The 19,020-nt window shown below is 38.1% G+C and overlaps 1 protein-coding gene across 2 annotated transcripts in view; it reads left to right on the plus strand.

The window, feature by feature from the left end:
- LOC138704911 (maltase A2-like) overlaps positions 1 to 19,020 on the plus strand; it is a 73,591-nt gene that overhangs the window by 27,749 nt on the left and 26,822 nt on the right. For both annotated transcript variants that reach the window (XM_069833312.1, XM_069833313.1), the window contains exon 5: positions 1,172 to 1,413. In XM_069833312.1, coding sequence (XP_069689413.1) covers positions 1,172 to 1,413 — 242 coding nt within the window. The remainder of the gene's footprint in view (positions 1 to 1,171; positions 1,414 to 19,020) is intronic.

The following is a 19,020-nucleotide window of genomic DNA, read 5'->3' on the forward strand; positions in this document are numbered from 1 at the left end:
TGGTTATTAGAGGAGAAAAATTCACTATGGCGTCAGGGACCGAACCCAGATCCTTGGTTCTACGTACCAAGTGCTCTAACCACTGAGCTACTTCGAAGTTTAATCCACAGCATGGGGATCGAAATCTCCTCCTCTAGTGTTTTTCCCTTTGTGGCGTAACTCCATGTTCGACATATATTAAGTCAACTGTCATTATACAAGGAGCGCACTCAATTGAGTGACTTGGTGGCCGGGATTCCACAGTTGGGCGAAAAATCTAAGTAAAGATTAATTTTTTTGGTTCTACAGAATACATCTGTTATAGTAACAATGGTATAATGACAGCTGACTTAATGTATGTCAACATATACTGTATGTCGAGGATTCGATCCCGTGCTGTGGGTTTAACTACGAAGTAGCTCAATGGTTAGAACACTTGGTACGTAGAACTAAGGACCCAGGTTCGATCCCGGCGCCGGAATGAATTTTTCTCCTCTAATAACCATTGTTACCATAACAGATCTATTCTGTAGGATCAAAAAAAATTAAACTTTACTTAGATTCAAGAAGCTTCTACGCGTGATTTTATGCAAACATGTCAAGGACTTACTGCGATTTTTCCTGAAATCTCTCCATATACGCTTTATGGCTATTCTTCTCTGTTTTTCAAGTGATGCATTTTGTATAGAATCCAGGCGTTTTTCTGGTTCTAGATAACTTCTCTGTTTTCTCTGTCATGTGTGTTGCCTATATTCAAAGCATTCCGGAAACTGATTAATTGTCCTTTGTATATTTTATGCGTGTATGGTAGTTATGTATGTGTCAAAAACACATACTGATGAAACAACAGCTGATTTGATGTAACATTACATTTGGGTGAGTATGAATTTTATTGTTATAACTGTATTTTATATCCTGCATGCATTAATCTAGCATGTTGTCGGAAAGAAGATGGTTAGGTTTACTGCAATAATTTTATCTGAATTGTAAGCTTGAGTACCATGGTGTACAGACATATTGTAACGATAATTGAACCAACAAAAATGCATATTTTTTATAATTAGTTTACCTTAAATCTCAAAAAGTTTTAACATCCACGCCTCCCAAAAATTTCGACAAGGAGCCGTCACTGCTAATTTTGTGTACAGAGGAAAGGTAAGTTTTGTCAGTAATTATGTCCACTGTCCAACAGAACGTGCTGCGCTTCTGGGTGGATAGAGGCGTGGACGGGTTCCGGGTGGACGCCGTGCCACACATCGTTGAGGACGCAGCATTTACTGACGAGGAGCGAACCAACTACCCCGGAGTGCCCCCCACTGACTACAACTACCTGTACCACGTACACACGGCCAATCGGCCCGAGACATATGACGTGATCAAGGAATGGCGGTCGTTCCTGGATGGCGAGTTTAAGGACAAGGACAATCACACGAGGTGAGCAGCAACAATACTGATGCTATGTAGAAAGTCGAGCCCGGCCCAGGACAACATCTTCAGCATGACTTGCTGCGGAAGAGAAGTTAAAATTTGTATAGTGAGGATTACGTAAGTGTAGTTCCTAAAAGTCTAATTTGGCAGTGTCTTCAGTGTTGCCAACAAATACCAGATATCACCAAAAATCGAAAAATCACAATACTACGTACTGAAATAATAATAATAATAATAATAATAATAATAATAATAATAATAATAATAATAATAATAATACAATAATTAACAATAACTACATGTCTTACTTATTTACCACATCTCATCTTTATATTTCCAGGTGTTTTGTACATGATTCAGTAATTTATGAAATAGTATATTTTCCTTCTGGAATTCTCGCATAATATGTTGGTAGTTAGGAGTAATATGATCTAATATTAAAATTTATTTTGTCTGGCAAACATGAAATTGAATTGCTTTAACTAAACAATTTACGAGTCACGAGACCTAACCTAAAAATGTAGTTTGATCACGTGAAATGATAAGAACGAATTCCGAAAATAGAACACCATTTTAAAATGTAAGTTATAGCTTACTTAAAATACGCTCAAGCACTTTCTTTCTTGGAGAAGTCGCTACCATGCTACTTCCTCTTGAACATTTTAATGAAAGTCTAAACACGAAAGAATTTCAATAAAATATCATGTTTACATGCATGTTTCATACAAAGTAGGTCTATAAGTTACATGTTATTTAATTACACTTAGGCCTACCTGAATATAGAGTTGACTTGGAAACACAACGCAACAGAACTGAATTATGTATTGATATTAATATTAATACCGGTATTACGAGTACTAATTAATTATTAATTCACAAGCCTAGGTACTTGCATTTTCATTAGTTTACTTTACTGCAGACCGAATTTATTGATGCGAACATAACAGTTAGAAAATAACTGGCAATTGTAGTGTTTGTCAGTACTCGAAATTAGAAACGAAGTTGTTAAAAGAAAATTCAATCTGAGAGCTAGAAAATCACTATAATCCACTAGCATATGTAGTAATAGGGGGAAAATGGTTAAGTTTCACCCTTAGGGTATTAAGTAAGTTGATCTGGACTATAGCATGTAAAGCACAATGAATTAGCTTTGGATGAGAAAGCGCTGGAGTATGGATACATTTGCCTTCACCGTCCTTCTCGCTGCCAATTGATAGTTTATTCCGTATTTCTTTATTTTTCTTCCCATTCAAGAATCTGCATTCTGCAACCCAGTTACAATAATTAATGGTGATGTGATAGAAATTAGTGTTGTATCCTGAGTGCCGGCTACAGGGGCGGCTTTCGAAGAGGGGCTGCGGAGCTGCAGCATCCCCAGACATTTGTGACTCTTGTCTCATTTTATGTTGTGAAATACATTTATTACACAGTCTCTATTTAGCGGCTCGAATGTTTTAAAATCTCGCTCTCATTGAGATGCAAGCAATCGTTAGTGAAGTCACTTCCTCCTCTGGTGCTGCCAGAGCGAAGCCAGAGTCAAGGACTATGGGTGAAGCCACTTCCTCCCCCGGAGCTGCCAGTCTCTTCTCGGATGCTTTGCGCGTTAGTTTTACCCCTCCCCCTGCTGCCCCTGGCCTTGAATCCAGAATCACCAGGCGCTGCAAAATTTTCAGCAGCTTGTCAGTAGCTCGCAGTTTTAAATACATTTTCTTTAATGTTGTGAGTATAAGAAGTGTAACAATGTTTAATTCTGTACAATATTTACAGTCTATTCACTTCAGAACTTTAACAGTTCAGGAGAAATGTGAAATTAAGTGCCCATCAATTAAATCTCATAACGGAAAGAGCCGCTAAACAAAATAGAAAGGCTGGCATATTTTTTGCTGATTTATCCAGTATCCCTGCTTTCTTCTCTTGATCTCCACTCAGTCTGTATTAGATTAATGTGTTTTAAAGACAATTCCATCAGCTGGGGCAACAAGATGGAGTTTTAAAATAAGAACAATAAATGTTGTTCATGAGAAGATGGAGCCATGGCTAGAATGTTTTCAAACCATAATGGAATCTGAAACATCTAACATCACAATAAATGAGGCAAGCGCCCTGGTGCGTACTCTTGAAGATCCTGAATTCAATTTCTGGCTCAGATTTTTTCATTTATAGATGTATCATGTAGATATATTATACAACCAACTACAAAATCGCCAGTTAGATATTTGTAAAGTCCAAATCTGCATATAAAATAAATTAAATTGTGGTTTATTTAACGACACTCGCAATTGCAAGGGTTATATCAGAGTCGCCGGTGTCCCGGAATCTTGTCTCGCAGGATTCTTTGAAATATCAGTAAACCTACTAACATGAGCCTTTTTCATTTAAACACACTTAAATGCCATCGACCTGGGCCGGGATCGAACCCACAACGACTATGCTACCGAGGCCGACTCCGCATATCAAGCTTTGTTAATGCCATACAGACAATACGGAACAGTGAACAGTTGAGCAGCGAGATCTGTGAAAATGAAAACCCTAAAAAGCGTCGTAAGGTCGAAGGGATTCAGACAAGGGTTGCGGCAACTAAGGAAGTGTGTGACCTCATTATCACACAAGCTAACAACCGATTCCAATTCATATATCATCTGATATTATCTTCTCTTCTGTGTCAAGAAAAATTTGAATGTTACAAAAGCTCATTTCCTGAAAATGACCTAAATGTATGCGTGAAGCTTTTTTTAGTGTTCGATAAAGACAAACTAAAAACGTAAGTCACTGTGTTGTATCATTTATTTATTTATTTAAATTTAAATATACAGAATAAAGAATATAATTACAAACAAACAAGAGAAATAGAAATAAAATAATACAATCAATATAAAAAAGGAGATACAGTAGTATTAACAAAATTTGAGACCGAATGAGCAGCGCTCGTGTTTGGTCGCAGTTCAGATATAATATTAATAGGCCTATAAGAGAATATAAAATAAAATAAAATAGGAAATAAAATTAAAATTAGTTACAGAAGAAGACAGAGACAACAATTCAGAAATATCAGTGACGCAGTCAAGCTCTTGCAGTTTCTTCTATCTGAGAACTTGCAGTCCTCATTTTCAGAAGTTGTGGATCTACTACGCATAGCTATCACCATACCAATGACAGCTTCCGAACCAGAACGTTGCTTTTCGTGTTTGAAAAGAGTGAAATCCTATCTTAGAAATACGATGAGAGAAGAGAGACTGACCGCATTAGCTACGTTTTCCATTGTAAAGACTATGTTAAACGACATATCGGATTTTAATAAGATATTCAAAAGTCCGCAACCTACAAGACAAGGCGCATGGAACTAATCTTTAAATAAGATAATTTGCATGGTTTATTTTTATATGCAGCCCCCTGAATTCAATACCCACGAGCCGCCATTGGCCGGCTAGCTTTCTCTCAAGTGTTTGGTTTTGAGATGATAAAAACCTGAAGCTGAGAGAAGACTGTCCTCTCTGCGAAGAGTAAGGACTGAATGGACACTCACAGAAGATAAAGCAGAAAGCAGTCAAAACAAAAACTTGTGTTATCTGGCATTTTAAAATGTTTTTGACGAAAGTATTTCTCAGTCTGGGTTCTTAAACAGTCTTCATAAAGCAAGACGAGATTTTCGAAGTGCAATCTGGTTTCCTGGATATGAATGAATGAATGAACAGACGATTTGTCCCTGAAGGGCTAAGGCCTTCTCTTTAGGTATTTTTTTCTATTATTTTAAATATGAATCCCAGCTTCCTGCACTTAAGAGATTAAAGGCAGAAACATAGAGCGAGTTGAAAGTTAAAATTCAAGAATAGCTCAGCATCACATTGACAGAACTGTAGAGTCGCCCTGAGTGGCGCAGTTGATATACCGCTGGCTTTCTGTGCCTGAGGTTGCGGATTCGATCCCGCCTCCGGTCGATGGCATATAAGTGTGCTTAAATGCGACAGGCTCATGCGACAGATTTAGTGGCATGTAAAAGAACTCCTGCGGGACAAAATTCCGGCACACCGGCGACGCTGATATAACCTCGGTAGTTGCGAGTGACGTTAAATAAACCAACATATACAATTTTTTACAGAACTGTAGAAAAAAATTAAAAAAAACCATATGAAATTTAAAAAAATAGGCTTAAACGAAGAGAAATCAATTCAGTCATTTTCAATGAATGAGAAAAAGTAATTAGACCTTATGGAAGGGGCAACTAAATTTCATGTATTTATTTCACTGATCCAAATAATTACTCTTCACTCATATCGCTGGAAATTACAGTGAGTCCCAGCAAACGTTCCCAGTGTTTCTGTCGGCCGAACAGCAGCATCCTCTGCTTGCATCCTTAAACTCACGGTGCTTCGACGGATTAAAACTTAATAAGATTCGAATTCATCACTCATTTATAGAATCTGTTTCTTAACCTCTTCAGTCCTGAATTTATATTTAAAGAAAAAAAAAACTGGTCACATGATCATTCTGGGGATCCAAAATTCCCAAATCAAGTCTTCACAGAAAATCAAAATTTGGGGACAATTTTGATCCCTGGGGCCCTAAAATTTTAAATTGTATTTTTAATTCAGGTATAGAAGTGTTAAAAAAAATAATATTTTCCATTTCTATCATGTCGAATTTTTCAAACTATTTAAAAGTATCGAAGACATTCCAAAAAAGAAATAATGTACACTATAATGTAGCCTACATCGAGCCTGAAGTGGTTAAACACAGCCTATTCAATGAATTTAGTACTGTTTTCTATACGAACTGGGCGGCTAGGAAATTTATGTCTAAATTTTCCCTTGATCTACCACAGCATTTGTTTTTCAGTAGGCCTATGTACAGCTGTCAAAAAAAAAAGTGGCCGCACTCGTGAACAGCGAATATTTTCAAAGTCCACTTCGGGTCGCGGCGATGTTACACGATGCATGTGCTTGTACAAGCAGTTCCGGAACTATGAAAGTGTTCCATATCTGCGCCTCGTAGACCAGCGGTAGAATGCTTGTTTAATGATTCAAAGGTCGTGGGTTCGGGCCTTCTTCAAGTTTTCATTTTATTTTTTAATCGTTCTTTAGCGATGTAAATGATATTCAAATTATCATTTATATCCAGTTATCGTTCTTTGTGGATATCACGTTATTTATATTTTATTATCGTTCTTTAGAGATATGAATAAAATCCAGGTCATCATTTGTATTCTGTTATCGTATTATAACGATATAAATATTAATTATTATTGTATCTCCAATGGGGGTTAGCCCTATTTTACATATGTATGTTAGGGCTATAGTTTTATACACAAAAAGGATAAGCATAAAGAGAAATGGAAAATTAAATTAAATTAGCTTACGCGATGTAAACAAAACATAAATAATCCGTAAATTAGGCATTGCGATTGCAAAACAAATATCAGGTATCAATTTGAAACATACAAAAACATTAACAACACACATACGTAACACTTCTATAACACAAATATGCAACTTTCCGTACCATACATCATAAATTAATACACAATAGTCACACAAACACAATAAAACTATAATTACGACATTGCGACGACATCAAGCATCCCATAACTGACTCACATACATAACAAATCAAGCATCCGTTACAACACATACACTTCAACATAGTAACCACACTTTTAAAAGTTACAAATTTGGCTCCAAGAAGAATAAATAGGACACTGTTACTATAATTACTATTCTTCTACAATTTCTTAAATACATCTGTAATAAATCTGTGAAATTCCGATATGAATAATATTCACGTTTTTTATATTGTTATCGTTCTTTAGTGATTTAAATAATATTCAAGTTATCATTTATATTGTTTTCCTTCATTAGCATTATAAAACAATATTCAAGTTATTTCTATTGTTATTGTTCTTTAGCAATATATTAATTAAACAAACCGATATTTATCATTTATATTCTGTTATCGTTCTTTAGTGATACTGTATAAATAATATTCAAGTTATTTATATTGTAATCGTTCTTTAGCGATATAAATAACATAAATTTAATATTAGGTTTGGAAAAATCCAGTTGCATAATACTGCTATTAGTTTTTCTTTTTGTATTATTACATTATACTAGCTTGAACCACAATAAAATGAAAAGGAGTAACGAGGAATTGAATCTGAGACGTTGACATCTAAATTCCGACCTTCGTCCGCTGAGCTACGAGAGCAAAAGTATGGAAACATTTTCGGAAGAATTGGCCCAATCACACTCTAAGATTTTCTGATGATTCGTAGAAGCTAGTCCAGGATGCGGGGGGCAAAGGCTAATTGAGATATCCCGGTCTCTAACCGTGTCAAACATTCTGATACAATTAATATTTAACCCTTGCCGTGACTTTCGGTGAAGTCCGGAGGGCCCAATTAGTCAAATCCACTCTCCTCATCTCCACGCTTGGGCCCCCTGGAATTTAATAAGATGCTAAAGAGATAGTGGTGTGCGGAAAGCAACGGGATGTCACCGCATTTAGGCCTATCCTTCCCAAGAAAACTGCAAACATGAACAAAGGAAGCTTTTAATAGAAGAAGAAGGATCTTCTGCGGACCTCTGGAAAAAGAACTAAGGAAGAGACTAGTGAAGTCCTTTGTGTGGAGTGTGGCATTGTATGGGGAAGGAACATGGACATTACGACGAAATGAAGAGAAACGAATTGAAGCATTTGAAATGTGGATGTGGAGAAGAACGGTGCGTGTAAAGTGGACAGACAGAATAAGAAATAAAATTGTGTTTGAAAAAGTGAGTGAAGAAAGAATGATGCAGAAACTGATTAGAAAGAGAAAAAGGAATTGGTTGGGTCTCCGGTTGAAAAGAATAATAGACGACATTAGGATACGTGAATCATATGCGGAGACTAAGAGGAAGGCAGAAAATAGGAAAGATTGGAGATTGCTTGGTTTGCAATGAAAGACTTGCCCATGGACAGAACATTTATGTGTGTATGTTCAGAATGCCTGGAATATCGTGTCTAAGAACAGTCGCTATTTGCAAAGACTAGTCAATTCCATGCCCACTCGACTGAAAGATGATCGAGATAAGAGGAAGATACACTAAATATTGAATTGTGGCTTTTTGTTTTGTTTTTTGAACGCTTAATTGTTTGAATGTTTTAAGGCCGACGCCAGTAAATTTGTTATGTTTATGCCACGAAAGATATTTTATTGAGAATAAAATCTTTTTTCTTTCCATTTGCAGCCACAATATCATAATGATAATGATAAAGTCATGGCATAATATATTAATGAACCTGATGTTAATTACTAAAATAATCATAAAAGAGAAAGGAGCCATTATGTCTAGTTTGTCTCTCTCAAAAACAGAACAAAAAAGGACATAAAACGCACGAGGTTGTAGTCGAACGCAGGACCTCATGAATCAGAGACCTGAACGCTACCATTTTGCTATCGAATAACACACAGTATACTTCAATTATAACTGTAGATATCAGGCAACGTGGTCCAACAACATGTAACATCGCCTGGCTCCGAATTGTAGCGAAGATACCCGAAGGGAACTTTGTTTGAGGAGAGCGGCCACTTTTTCTTTTTACAGCTGTACACTCTTAGACAAAAAAAATGACCGGGCTCCAGATTCTATGTCCGATTCGGAAGACTTCCGGTGCATTCGTCAGAGCATGATACACACGCAAACGAATATCTTCTGTCGTAAATGTTTCCAACACTCCACTGCCACCACTATATGATGATTATATAACATGCTTCTTAAAGAGAAGAGTCACCATCTCTCTCGCATAGCGTAGTCGGTAGCATTTTGGTCTTGTATTCCAAAGGTTTCGAGTTCGAATCTCAGTCTAAACTTTGTTTTTTAATTCTCATTTTTTACTTCTTGTATACTGATAATAACCGGTATTGTGAAATATTTAACAGAAAGTTGAATATTTACAAAGGGTAAGTTAGATACATACCCTAGCAATCCTTTCCCTTCTATCTTGTATTTAAAGAGACTAAACGAAATCTTCTCGGATAGAAATAAAGAAAAATAAACCTTAAGTAAAAGAAATCCTTCGCGGATAGGAATAAACAAACGTAATTCTTTTCTTTGTTTTAAACGAAATAAAGAAATACATCTCGGAGACCAATAAACAAAAATCAAAATAGACAAAAAATTCAATACCGGATATGTAATCTCTCCACATCTATATCCGCCTGCATCCTACGGGGTATGGATGCGATCAGGCGTCTCAGGTACTGTCGACGTGAAGATACACGATCCCAAGCGTTCTTGATAATATTCCAGAGTGCATCTTTTGTGGTCGGCCGACGTGGCATTGTATTTATCATCGCGTTCACAGTTTTCTTCACTTCCGACCACACATTTTCTAGGACATTCAGACCTGGTGAACAGGGAGGCCATTGTATCAGTCTGATATATGGCCTCTCTGAAAACCATCTCATGACCTCGACACATGTGTGAACACGATGATTATCCTGTTGAAATATATCATCATCATTAGGATATATAACATCCGTACAGAGGAAAGCATAACATTTTCTAATAAGACCTTGTATTGTTGGGCATTAAGATTTCCGTCGAGCAGCCATAGAACACCCAGGCCGTCACTGGACATCCAGCCCCAACATGGAACAGATACACGGTCACTGAGAAAGCGAGTTGCCACATGTGTAGGATCGTATCGGGATCCACGTGAACGGTAGACTATTTGCCGCCGTCTGAAAATATTACCTTATTCCAATCGAAATTAACATTTTCCTCTCCAAAGGCAAGGCGGAATAATCTGTGGTCATCAGTGATGCATCTTATCATTGCTGCCACTCTTGGATAACGTCCTACGTCCCGCAGACGCCTTATGACAAGATCCAGGGAAACGGGCATTTACTTTAATTGAAGAAGTGGGTTCGCTTCTACTTCTGCAACTAAAGCAGCGTCCTGTGCACGAGTTGGCTGGCGATGTTCAATTCCTTCTCTGGATAATCTCGCCCATCTTCTAGCTGTGGAATCGTGTACTCCTATAGTATAGAATTCTTTAGTTGGCAGAGAAATTTAGACAGAGAAAGATACATTTATTACCTCTCACTCACTCAGTGGCTGCGGGGGGGATGGTGGCAAGAGACAGACACCTTCTATGAAACTGTTTGTATGTGCAGTGGCGGATTCTTCTACTTCTACTTCCATGTTGTTGTCACCGTCATCGTCGTCACTATCAGAGTCCAAACTTATTACGAAACGATCCACCGCCTTGTCTATCATTCCATCCCTTTCCCAATAAAAATCCTCTTCCTTTTTAACATGTTCACACACATTTTTCCAATTCTCTGGCGTAACCTTGGACAACGCTTCTTCAAATAATTTTATAACATCACTGGATTTGAAAGATACATTATGTTTAGCAACATCATTTTTCACTTGAGCCCAGATGAACTCAATGGCACTAAAATTGCAGTGGTATGGTGGCAGTCGTACTACGGTATGCCGGTGTGGTTCACTTTGAGCCAATGTATCCAGTTCGTACCTTACCATTTTTTCCTTTTTCAATTTTATTATGTCGTACAGTACGATTTTTGTCGCCTTTGAGTCGTACTCTATGTTGTTCTGACGTAACCAAGACTGCATGTCTGATTTAGAAGATGCAGAAGTGGGAGCTTTATTTAACTGTACAGAATGGTAAGAGGCGTTGTCCATTACTATGATGCTGTTTTGTGGAATGTTCGGAAGGAGTTTGTTTTCGAACCAATGTTTGAAATTAACGGCGTTCATTTCCTCATGGGGATCGTTGGTAGATTTTGACTTAAAACTGTGATAGGCTCCTGGTATAAATCCAGAGGAAGATCCAGCATGCACAATAATAAATCGTCCTCCTTTTCCTAAGAGCACGTTCAGAGGAATGTCACCATCGTCACAAATCCAAATTTTGCTCTTCGTGTGATTAATGTTTATCCATGTTTCGTCTAGGTAAACGATAGGGCGGCGGGTTATTCTTAAGTCGCGCATCCTCCTTAAGAAATGGAATCGCTTAGAAATTATGTCGGGTTTCTCTAGCAGAAGCTTCCGTCCGAAGTTATTCTTAGCGTAACGGAAATTAAGTTTTTTTAATAATTCCCGCACCGACCATTTACTGCCAGAAAATAAGCCAGACTTATCGAGAGCATCACGAATATCTTCCACACTCGGAATGAAATCAGCCTTATACAGAGAGTAAATCTGCCTCTTGATGGCGGCAGCAGTGAATGTGTCTATATTGGTTTTCGTGGGAGTTCTTTGCGACCGCTTTTTGCCCGGAGTTGACACTTTTCTTCCTGATTCATCTGCTCTCTTTTCATTTAGGATACGGTAAACAGTGCGTTCAGATACTCCACACGCAGCAGCAGTTCGCTTTGCTACTTCGACTACGCTTATTGTGGATTTCCGACTTTCAAGGCATCGTACTCCTCTACGAAAAACTTATGTACATTGCACACTATTTCCCTGGCGTCAGACTGCAGTGGCTTTCCTCTTGTTCCTACACCAAGAATCACAAACACTAGGACAAGTGGGCCTAATATAAAGTACAATACTTGTAACATTTTAATTATAAAATGATTATAGGCACCTTCTCAAACTACACTGAAAAAATGTTGTTAACACACAGTTGTAATAACATCCACCACTGACAACGTCTCCAGATGGACTGGTTTGGGGAGGGAGAGGGAGGAAAGAACGAGGAAATGCTGTTATACAAGTGTCTGTGTCCCAGGATTAGTTCAACTCACCCTCCCTGACCCTTCCCAAGACATCAGGTAGCTCTGCCAACATAGACCTTCCCAAGTATAGTCGCCTACCTGCCTCAGTAGCGGAAAGTCCGGCATCCCTCACAAGAGAGAGAAGAGCTTGTCTACATGTATCTGGCCTATGTCTTCTGTTACCCCTGATAATGACAAAAGAGAATAGTTGTTTCACGTTTAATATGCGCAGTTACATGTGCGCAGAACTATGTTTGTTTTCAGAAGTTCCAGATGTCTCTAAATAAATTACACATCAATATAGAAATAAACAACTGACGTCCTTACAGGGTACACGACCTTGAATAGCCTACACAAGAAGCAAGGCTGTTACCACGGAGCTATTACAAATCGGATATGTAACGGCACTATTTACGAATGTAGCCATGGAACGCATTGGTTTTGTCTTTAACACTATTCATCTCGTTTTTGCAACACTATTAATTTTATGATAATGATGATGATGATGATGATGATTATTATTATTATTATTATTATTATTATTATTCTCGGGTTTGTAATACTATGAATATTATTATTGTTATTATTCTCGTTGTTGCAATATTATTATTAGACTCATAATAATAATAATAATAATAATAATAATAATTACTACTACTACTACTACTACTACTACTAGTAATACTAATTTTAGTAACTGAACAATACTCCTTATGGAGAAGGGAGAAGATCCAAGACCTGAGCATCTGTTTTAATTCAAGGATAATTAGGAAGAAGTCTCCGATATTACTGAACGTTTTTGTTTAATTTCCAAACTCCTGTGCACGTTAATAAATGTATCATTCGTTTTCAGCTAGAGAAAAAATAAAACGAAAAAAATGTATATACTTATCCTAAGACGGATACGAACCCGGGTTTTCTACGTGTAGAAGTCAGAGTTTTACCACGGAGCTATGAGAGACACACACACGCACACGCGCACACACACAGAGAGTTCAAACTGTTGTTTGCCGGTATAAGAGTATGTTCTTGGATCTCGCTGGTTTCGTCCTTACTACTCTGATTTTAGTCTTGTGTATCAGGCGCACAGCCGAACGGAACTTAGAAAAATTTACGCTTCAAGAGTCCGGTCATTTTTTTTTTTTGTCTAAGAGTGTACTGTCGGTGACTCAGGAGAAGACGAGAGCGGACTGAGGAGGAAGGGATGTGAACAGATAACGTAAGACAACACGTGCAATATTTGTACTGCAGTAAGCGGAAACATTAGGTCTCCTTCTGTTCAACTCAGCTTTAATTTCCATACGCATTGTTACATATGTTTCCTGTACGAGTAATAACCAAAGCTCGGAACTTGGGGACTTGTGTGACGTGCGCTTGAGTAAGGTTATAGGTACAGCGTACACAAAGCTCAAGCTGCAAGTGCTCAGGGACAGTCGTATGTACTAAGAAAGTGGTCTCATCGAATGGCAAGAAGACGAACGAAAAAACTGTGTCATGTCGAAGCCAATGACATTAAGAGAATTACAGGTAAATGGTCTGTCTGAGGAATGAGAAAATACGCGTTATTCGAATGGGTGTTATGGAAGTTTGAAAAATACATTTCTTAAATTTTAGGTACAGAATTTCGTGGAGGAATTCTGAGGGGATACATTATTTTCTTCTAATGTAGAGTTTATATTTTGTAAGTTGTGCCACACATAAACTAGAGCTGGAAACGGGCATTCATTGAAAGATGAAGAAGATGATGTTATGTTTTATTTAACGACGCTCGCAACTGCAGAGGTTATATCAGCGTCGCCGGATGTGCCGGAATTTTGTCCCACAGGAGTTCTTTTACATGCCAGTAAATCTACTGACATGAGCCTGTCACATTTAAGCACATTTAAATGCCATCGACCTGGCCCGGGATCGAACCCGCAACCTTGGGCATAGAAGGCCAGCGCTATACCAACTTGCCAACCAGGGCGACTTCATTGAAAGACATTGCAGTCCTTTAAATTGATGGAAAATTTGTCCATAGCCATGGATCAAGTCGTAGAGGGACCTTCCCTAGCAGTGATACACTAATTGAAAACTATTTGCGAGAAAAATTTAGGATACACTTATCTTTCTCAGATACGAGATCTGCTGAAAATCGAACACGAAGCAGTGACAGTGAAAATATTCAGTATTTTATTTAGGCCCAAGACTTTATAATAAAATTTCAAACCATTTTCCAAATTTGAAATTTTTTAAAATTGAAACTTTTAAAAAAGAAATTTGTAAAATTATCCATGATATATAATAGTAACAAATGTACTTTTTTTTACATTTTATTTCTATCGACTATATTCATGTTTTTATTGAATGTCACTGGCTTCTGTCGGATTGTCAATTTATATTAAATGTATATTTTTCTCTCGTTTTCTCTTTCTTCTTTATTCTTGCTCTTGTGTTGTATTTATTGGTTTGAATTAAGTTACTTACTGTATTTAGTAAACTGTCCTTGTAAATTTTATGTTATATTATTCACTACGACCACACCGTACACGAGCCTGACTCTTACGGTAGTGGCTAGAAACATTTTTATTTTATAAATGCAATTTGTACTCGCTAGGTAGCTAGTTAAAATAAATAAAATAAAAAAAATTAAAGTTTGCTCCCGTCACTTCATGTGACGTGGAAATAAGTTTCCTTCGTTTCAAATCATGTTTAACTAACAAACGAAAAATTTATGGGTTCGAAAATCTTCGAATGCATGTAGTCATACACTGTAATAAAATGTACAGAGCAGAACTGTAAATTTGATGTATCTTGCATGTTTATTTATATATATGCTATAAAATTACGTGTTTCAACCTATCATAATATTATCATTATGTTGTTCCAGCCAGGAACCACTTTTATAGCAGACCTGACAGTACCTCTGTGCTGGAAGCGGGAGTTTGTTGACATTGAAGTCCGGTCGCTTAGCCACGTTCAAAGACACAAGTCCCCAAGTTCCGAGCTTTGGTAATAACCTGGATACTGGGATGCTTATCTGAGCGATGTTTATAATAATCAACAGCGATAGTCAAGAAGGTCACATTCTTTCCGCTCGTCTTCTCCTGAGTAACGGACAGTACGGTAATTGCCACTCAAAAACGCAGCGCAACGCAATAAACTACACTTATGATTCACTGAGTGCCTTTACTGCAGACAGACTGACATAGCTAATTTCGGTGTCGGGAATTCACCAACTCTCTCTATCTTTCTTTCTTCCATTCCTTCTCTCTTTGCACGTACACTATGACAAGTGAAGCGTGGAGGATAACATACGGTAAACACCAGTAGGAGCAATGAAATAAGCTCAACAATGAGGGATTCGCCAGCCATACAGAGAAGGGGAAACGAACTCGTGACATTAGTTGAATCGGCATTTTTAGTGATTTGTCACAAAATAGTTATGTTCAATTTTTAAATGTATAACATTTATTAACATAACACAGTAAATAAGTTTTAATCCGGCGAAGCGCTGTGAATTCACGATGCAAGCAGCGACGGCAGCGGGGGGGGGGAAGACCTGCCGCTGGTCGGTCGACCAGAATTAAATTAATAAATCATTATAAAGAAATTATTAGTGTAATTAATTTATAATTATTCTACACTTTTCTGACAATTAAAATTATATGCAGGGTCTATCTATATATGTGTCCATAAATGTGGGGGCGTATTCCTGACACCAAAACATAACAAAAAGTTCATATGAACATGGGTCCGCAAACCCTTCCTTAGGGAGTTATGAAAGGAATTTCCTGTAGTGACCCTTGATTATGTAATTCACCTCAAACTTGCATTTTTTCCCACTTTCTTCATTATAGTTGTTCATGACATTTGTTTTGTTTTGTCTGATTGCCTTTTGCTCTGTTTTGTGTTATTCACGGTAACATTCATCACATCACAAGATGTATTCAGTGAGAGAAATGACGGATGTGCACAACATTTATGGCCTAGCAGATAGGAATACGGTAGCAGCACGTCAACTTTATGCAGAAAGGTTTCTCGATAACCAGTTTCTGAACAGATGGATTGGTCGAAGGAGATCCATTGCATGGCCTGCCCGATCGCCAGATTGAAATCCAATGGATTTTTACCTCTGGGGACATTTAAAATCCTTGGTGTATACACATCTGTACCTAATATCGATGTTCTGAGAGAGCGTATCCAAAATGGATTTGATCAAATCCGTAACATCTCAGGACATTTGCACAGAGTATTGGCAAAGCATGGAATGCAGGCTCAGGGCATGCATCTAAGCAGGAGGAGGTCACTTTGAGCAATTTTTGTAAATGTGTGTTGTGAAATGTATCACATATACCATTAGCAATAAACCCATAACTCCCTAACGAAGGGTTTGCGAACCTATGTTCACATGAACTTCTTGTTATGGTTTGGTGTCAGGAATACGCTCCTATATTTATGGACACATATATAGATACACCCCATATTGATGTAGCTATTTAATCTATCCTTTAGTTCACTCTGCCTCTGTTGTGTGCACTATTGCCTTTTCCAATTTCTGTTCCATCTTCCTCATTATTATTCAGTTCTGGAACTTCGTAGTCCTTGTCATTGAGATATTTCGCTAAGTCTTGGAGTATAAAACGCGAAAAAATGACGAACGATATTTTATGGTGGCGATTCGTATCTTGCTCTGGAGAAAGGGAAAATGCTGTTTCAGTTTTAACTACCCAAAACCTCTTTCGATTATGACACGCAGTCTGGTTATAAGGCGTTATAGAATCTGTGTACGGCAGTTCTTAGATTGGAATGAAATGGAATTTCTGGAGGAAAGGGGCACTACGACCTTTCACGATCTATTGCGCTAATCGTCACGCTAGGCGCATTCCCAAACCCATACGCGGCTGAATACGCTAAGGTTCGCTGTGTACCCACGTTTCGAACAGGCAACCCTACTCGTCCCTAGGCGAGCCCCCTCTGTGCGTCGCCAGCCGGCGATCGGGGAATGCTATGGAATAATTACGAAATGGAGAAAAGTTGACGGAATTATGTAGATGCTAATATGGGGAAACAGGAGAACCCGAGAAAAACTCTAACTTCGACCTTGTCCACCACAAGTGTCACTTTGGATTTTTCAATGAAAAATTCCAGGCCTGATCGGGACTCGAACCAGGACAGACTGAAGGTCTGACCACTCATTTATCACAGGGGTAAGTTGTTAGATTTCTGTACGGTGTCACCAGCCAGAGCGTGACTTAGCCTGCATCACCGAGCAGCAATGCATTAGCATGGCATCTGGACATACCCCAGTTTACAGTATGGAAAATAGTTCATTTCAAAATGAATGAGGAGGGACTACGCCACGTGAAATACCGTATAACGTCTTCCCTAAAATCTTTTGCCCCCCCCCCAAACAAAAACTGAAATGACGCCCCTGTATATAATTATCTTCTGTAAAAAGAATCTCTGCCATTACAAGCCAAAATGATTAAGAATTTAGTGAAGGAAGATTAGGCCTATATCATGTTATACAGGGTGTTAAAGGAGTATTCAATATTTTAGGAGGTGCTAGTATGCATCAAAACAAGAAAAAAGTCTAATAAACTTGAGTCCTACAACAAATACTTTCTGAGATCTGAACACTTGTTCATAGGAGGTGCTGAATGTGGGGTCCATTCATGGCAATGCATTCCTCTGCCCTTCGGCGTAAGGAATCACGCACTCTTTGAAATTGACCTGATTTTTCTTGATAACCAAAAATCTAAGGGATTTAGATTTGAAGAACGAGCAAGCCGAGGCATGGGGCCTCCCCAATCAGTCCAGCGGTCCTGAAATGTCAGCGACAGGTGTTCACGCTCATTGCGAAAAAAAAATATGATGGTGCCATCATGCATGAACCACAGCTGTAGTCTTTGCTGACATTGCACATACTCCAGCAAGGTAGGCAATACATTAACAAGAAAGTCCTGATAACGAGCCCCAGTTAATCTCTGTGGTAGCACGTATGGCCCTTAATCTATCGCCAAGAATACCTGCCCTTACGTTGATTGAGAAGCGGTGCTGATGCCTTATTTCTTCAAGTGCATGGGAATTTTCATCAGCCCACACATGCTGATTACGAAAATTTACAGCACCATCTCTGCTGAACCCCCCTCATATCCGCAACCAAACTTTTGTTTACAGTATTCCTTGTGACGTATCAGTATTCCATGCCAGGAGTGTCAACTGCTGTATTGTAAGGCATAAAATGGACGTCACATTGATTGAGCACCTCCTATGAACAAGTGTTCAGATCTCAGAAAGTATGTGTTGTAGGACCCATGTTTATTAGATTTTTTTCACTTCCTAAAATATTGGATACCTTTTTTAACACCCTGTATAGTGAAGCAGTTGAAAGTCTTCCTGGCAAAAGAGTGTAATGTTTCGAGGAAGTAAAAGAAGAATAGGCCTATATTAAATATAAGCTAACTCATATTCGTTGACTAACCAAAGAACCAACACGGCTAGGGGAACTAATTTGTTTTAACTTATCATCTTTGTATTCTGTAGCCTTGAAACTATAATCACGGGAAGCAGGTAGTGCATTGGTTATGTTCATATTTCTGCAGCCGTCGTTAGTGTTATAATTAAGAGGAGGAAATACAGTGTTCAATTTGTGAGAACTTTTGTGACAACATGCTTTGTACGGTCGGAAAAAAACATTGTTCCGTATGACCTTCAGCATAAGCGCAAAAACTGAGGTGACAACCAGTACTTCATGCTTCACGTTTCAGTATAATGCAAGAAAAACAGCCACACAAACAAAGTGTTGCGTGTTTTTCCTTGACAAATTGACAAGAGTTGAGGATATTAATGTAACCAGGCTTAATTTACTAGAACGACAGTTGATATTTTTAATTGGATAATTTAAA

This window comes from Periplaneta americana, chromosome 8, assembly GCF_040183065.1.
Source record: "Periplaneta americana isolate PAMFEO1 chromosome 8, P.americana_PAMFEO1_priV1, whole genome shotgun sequence".
NCBI classification, from domain to species: Eukaryota; Metazoa; Arthropoda; class Insecta; order Blattodea; family Blattidae; genus Periplaneta; species Periplaneta americana.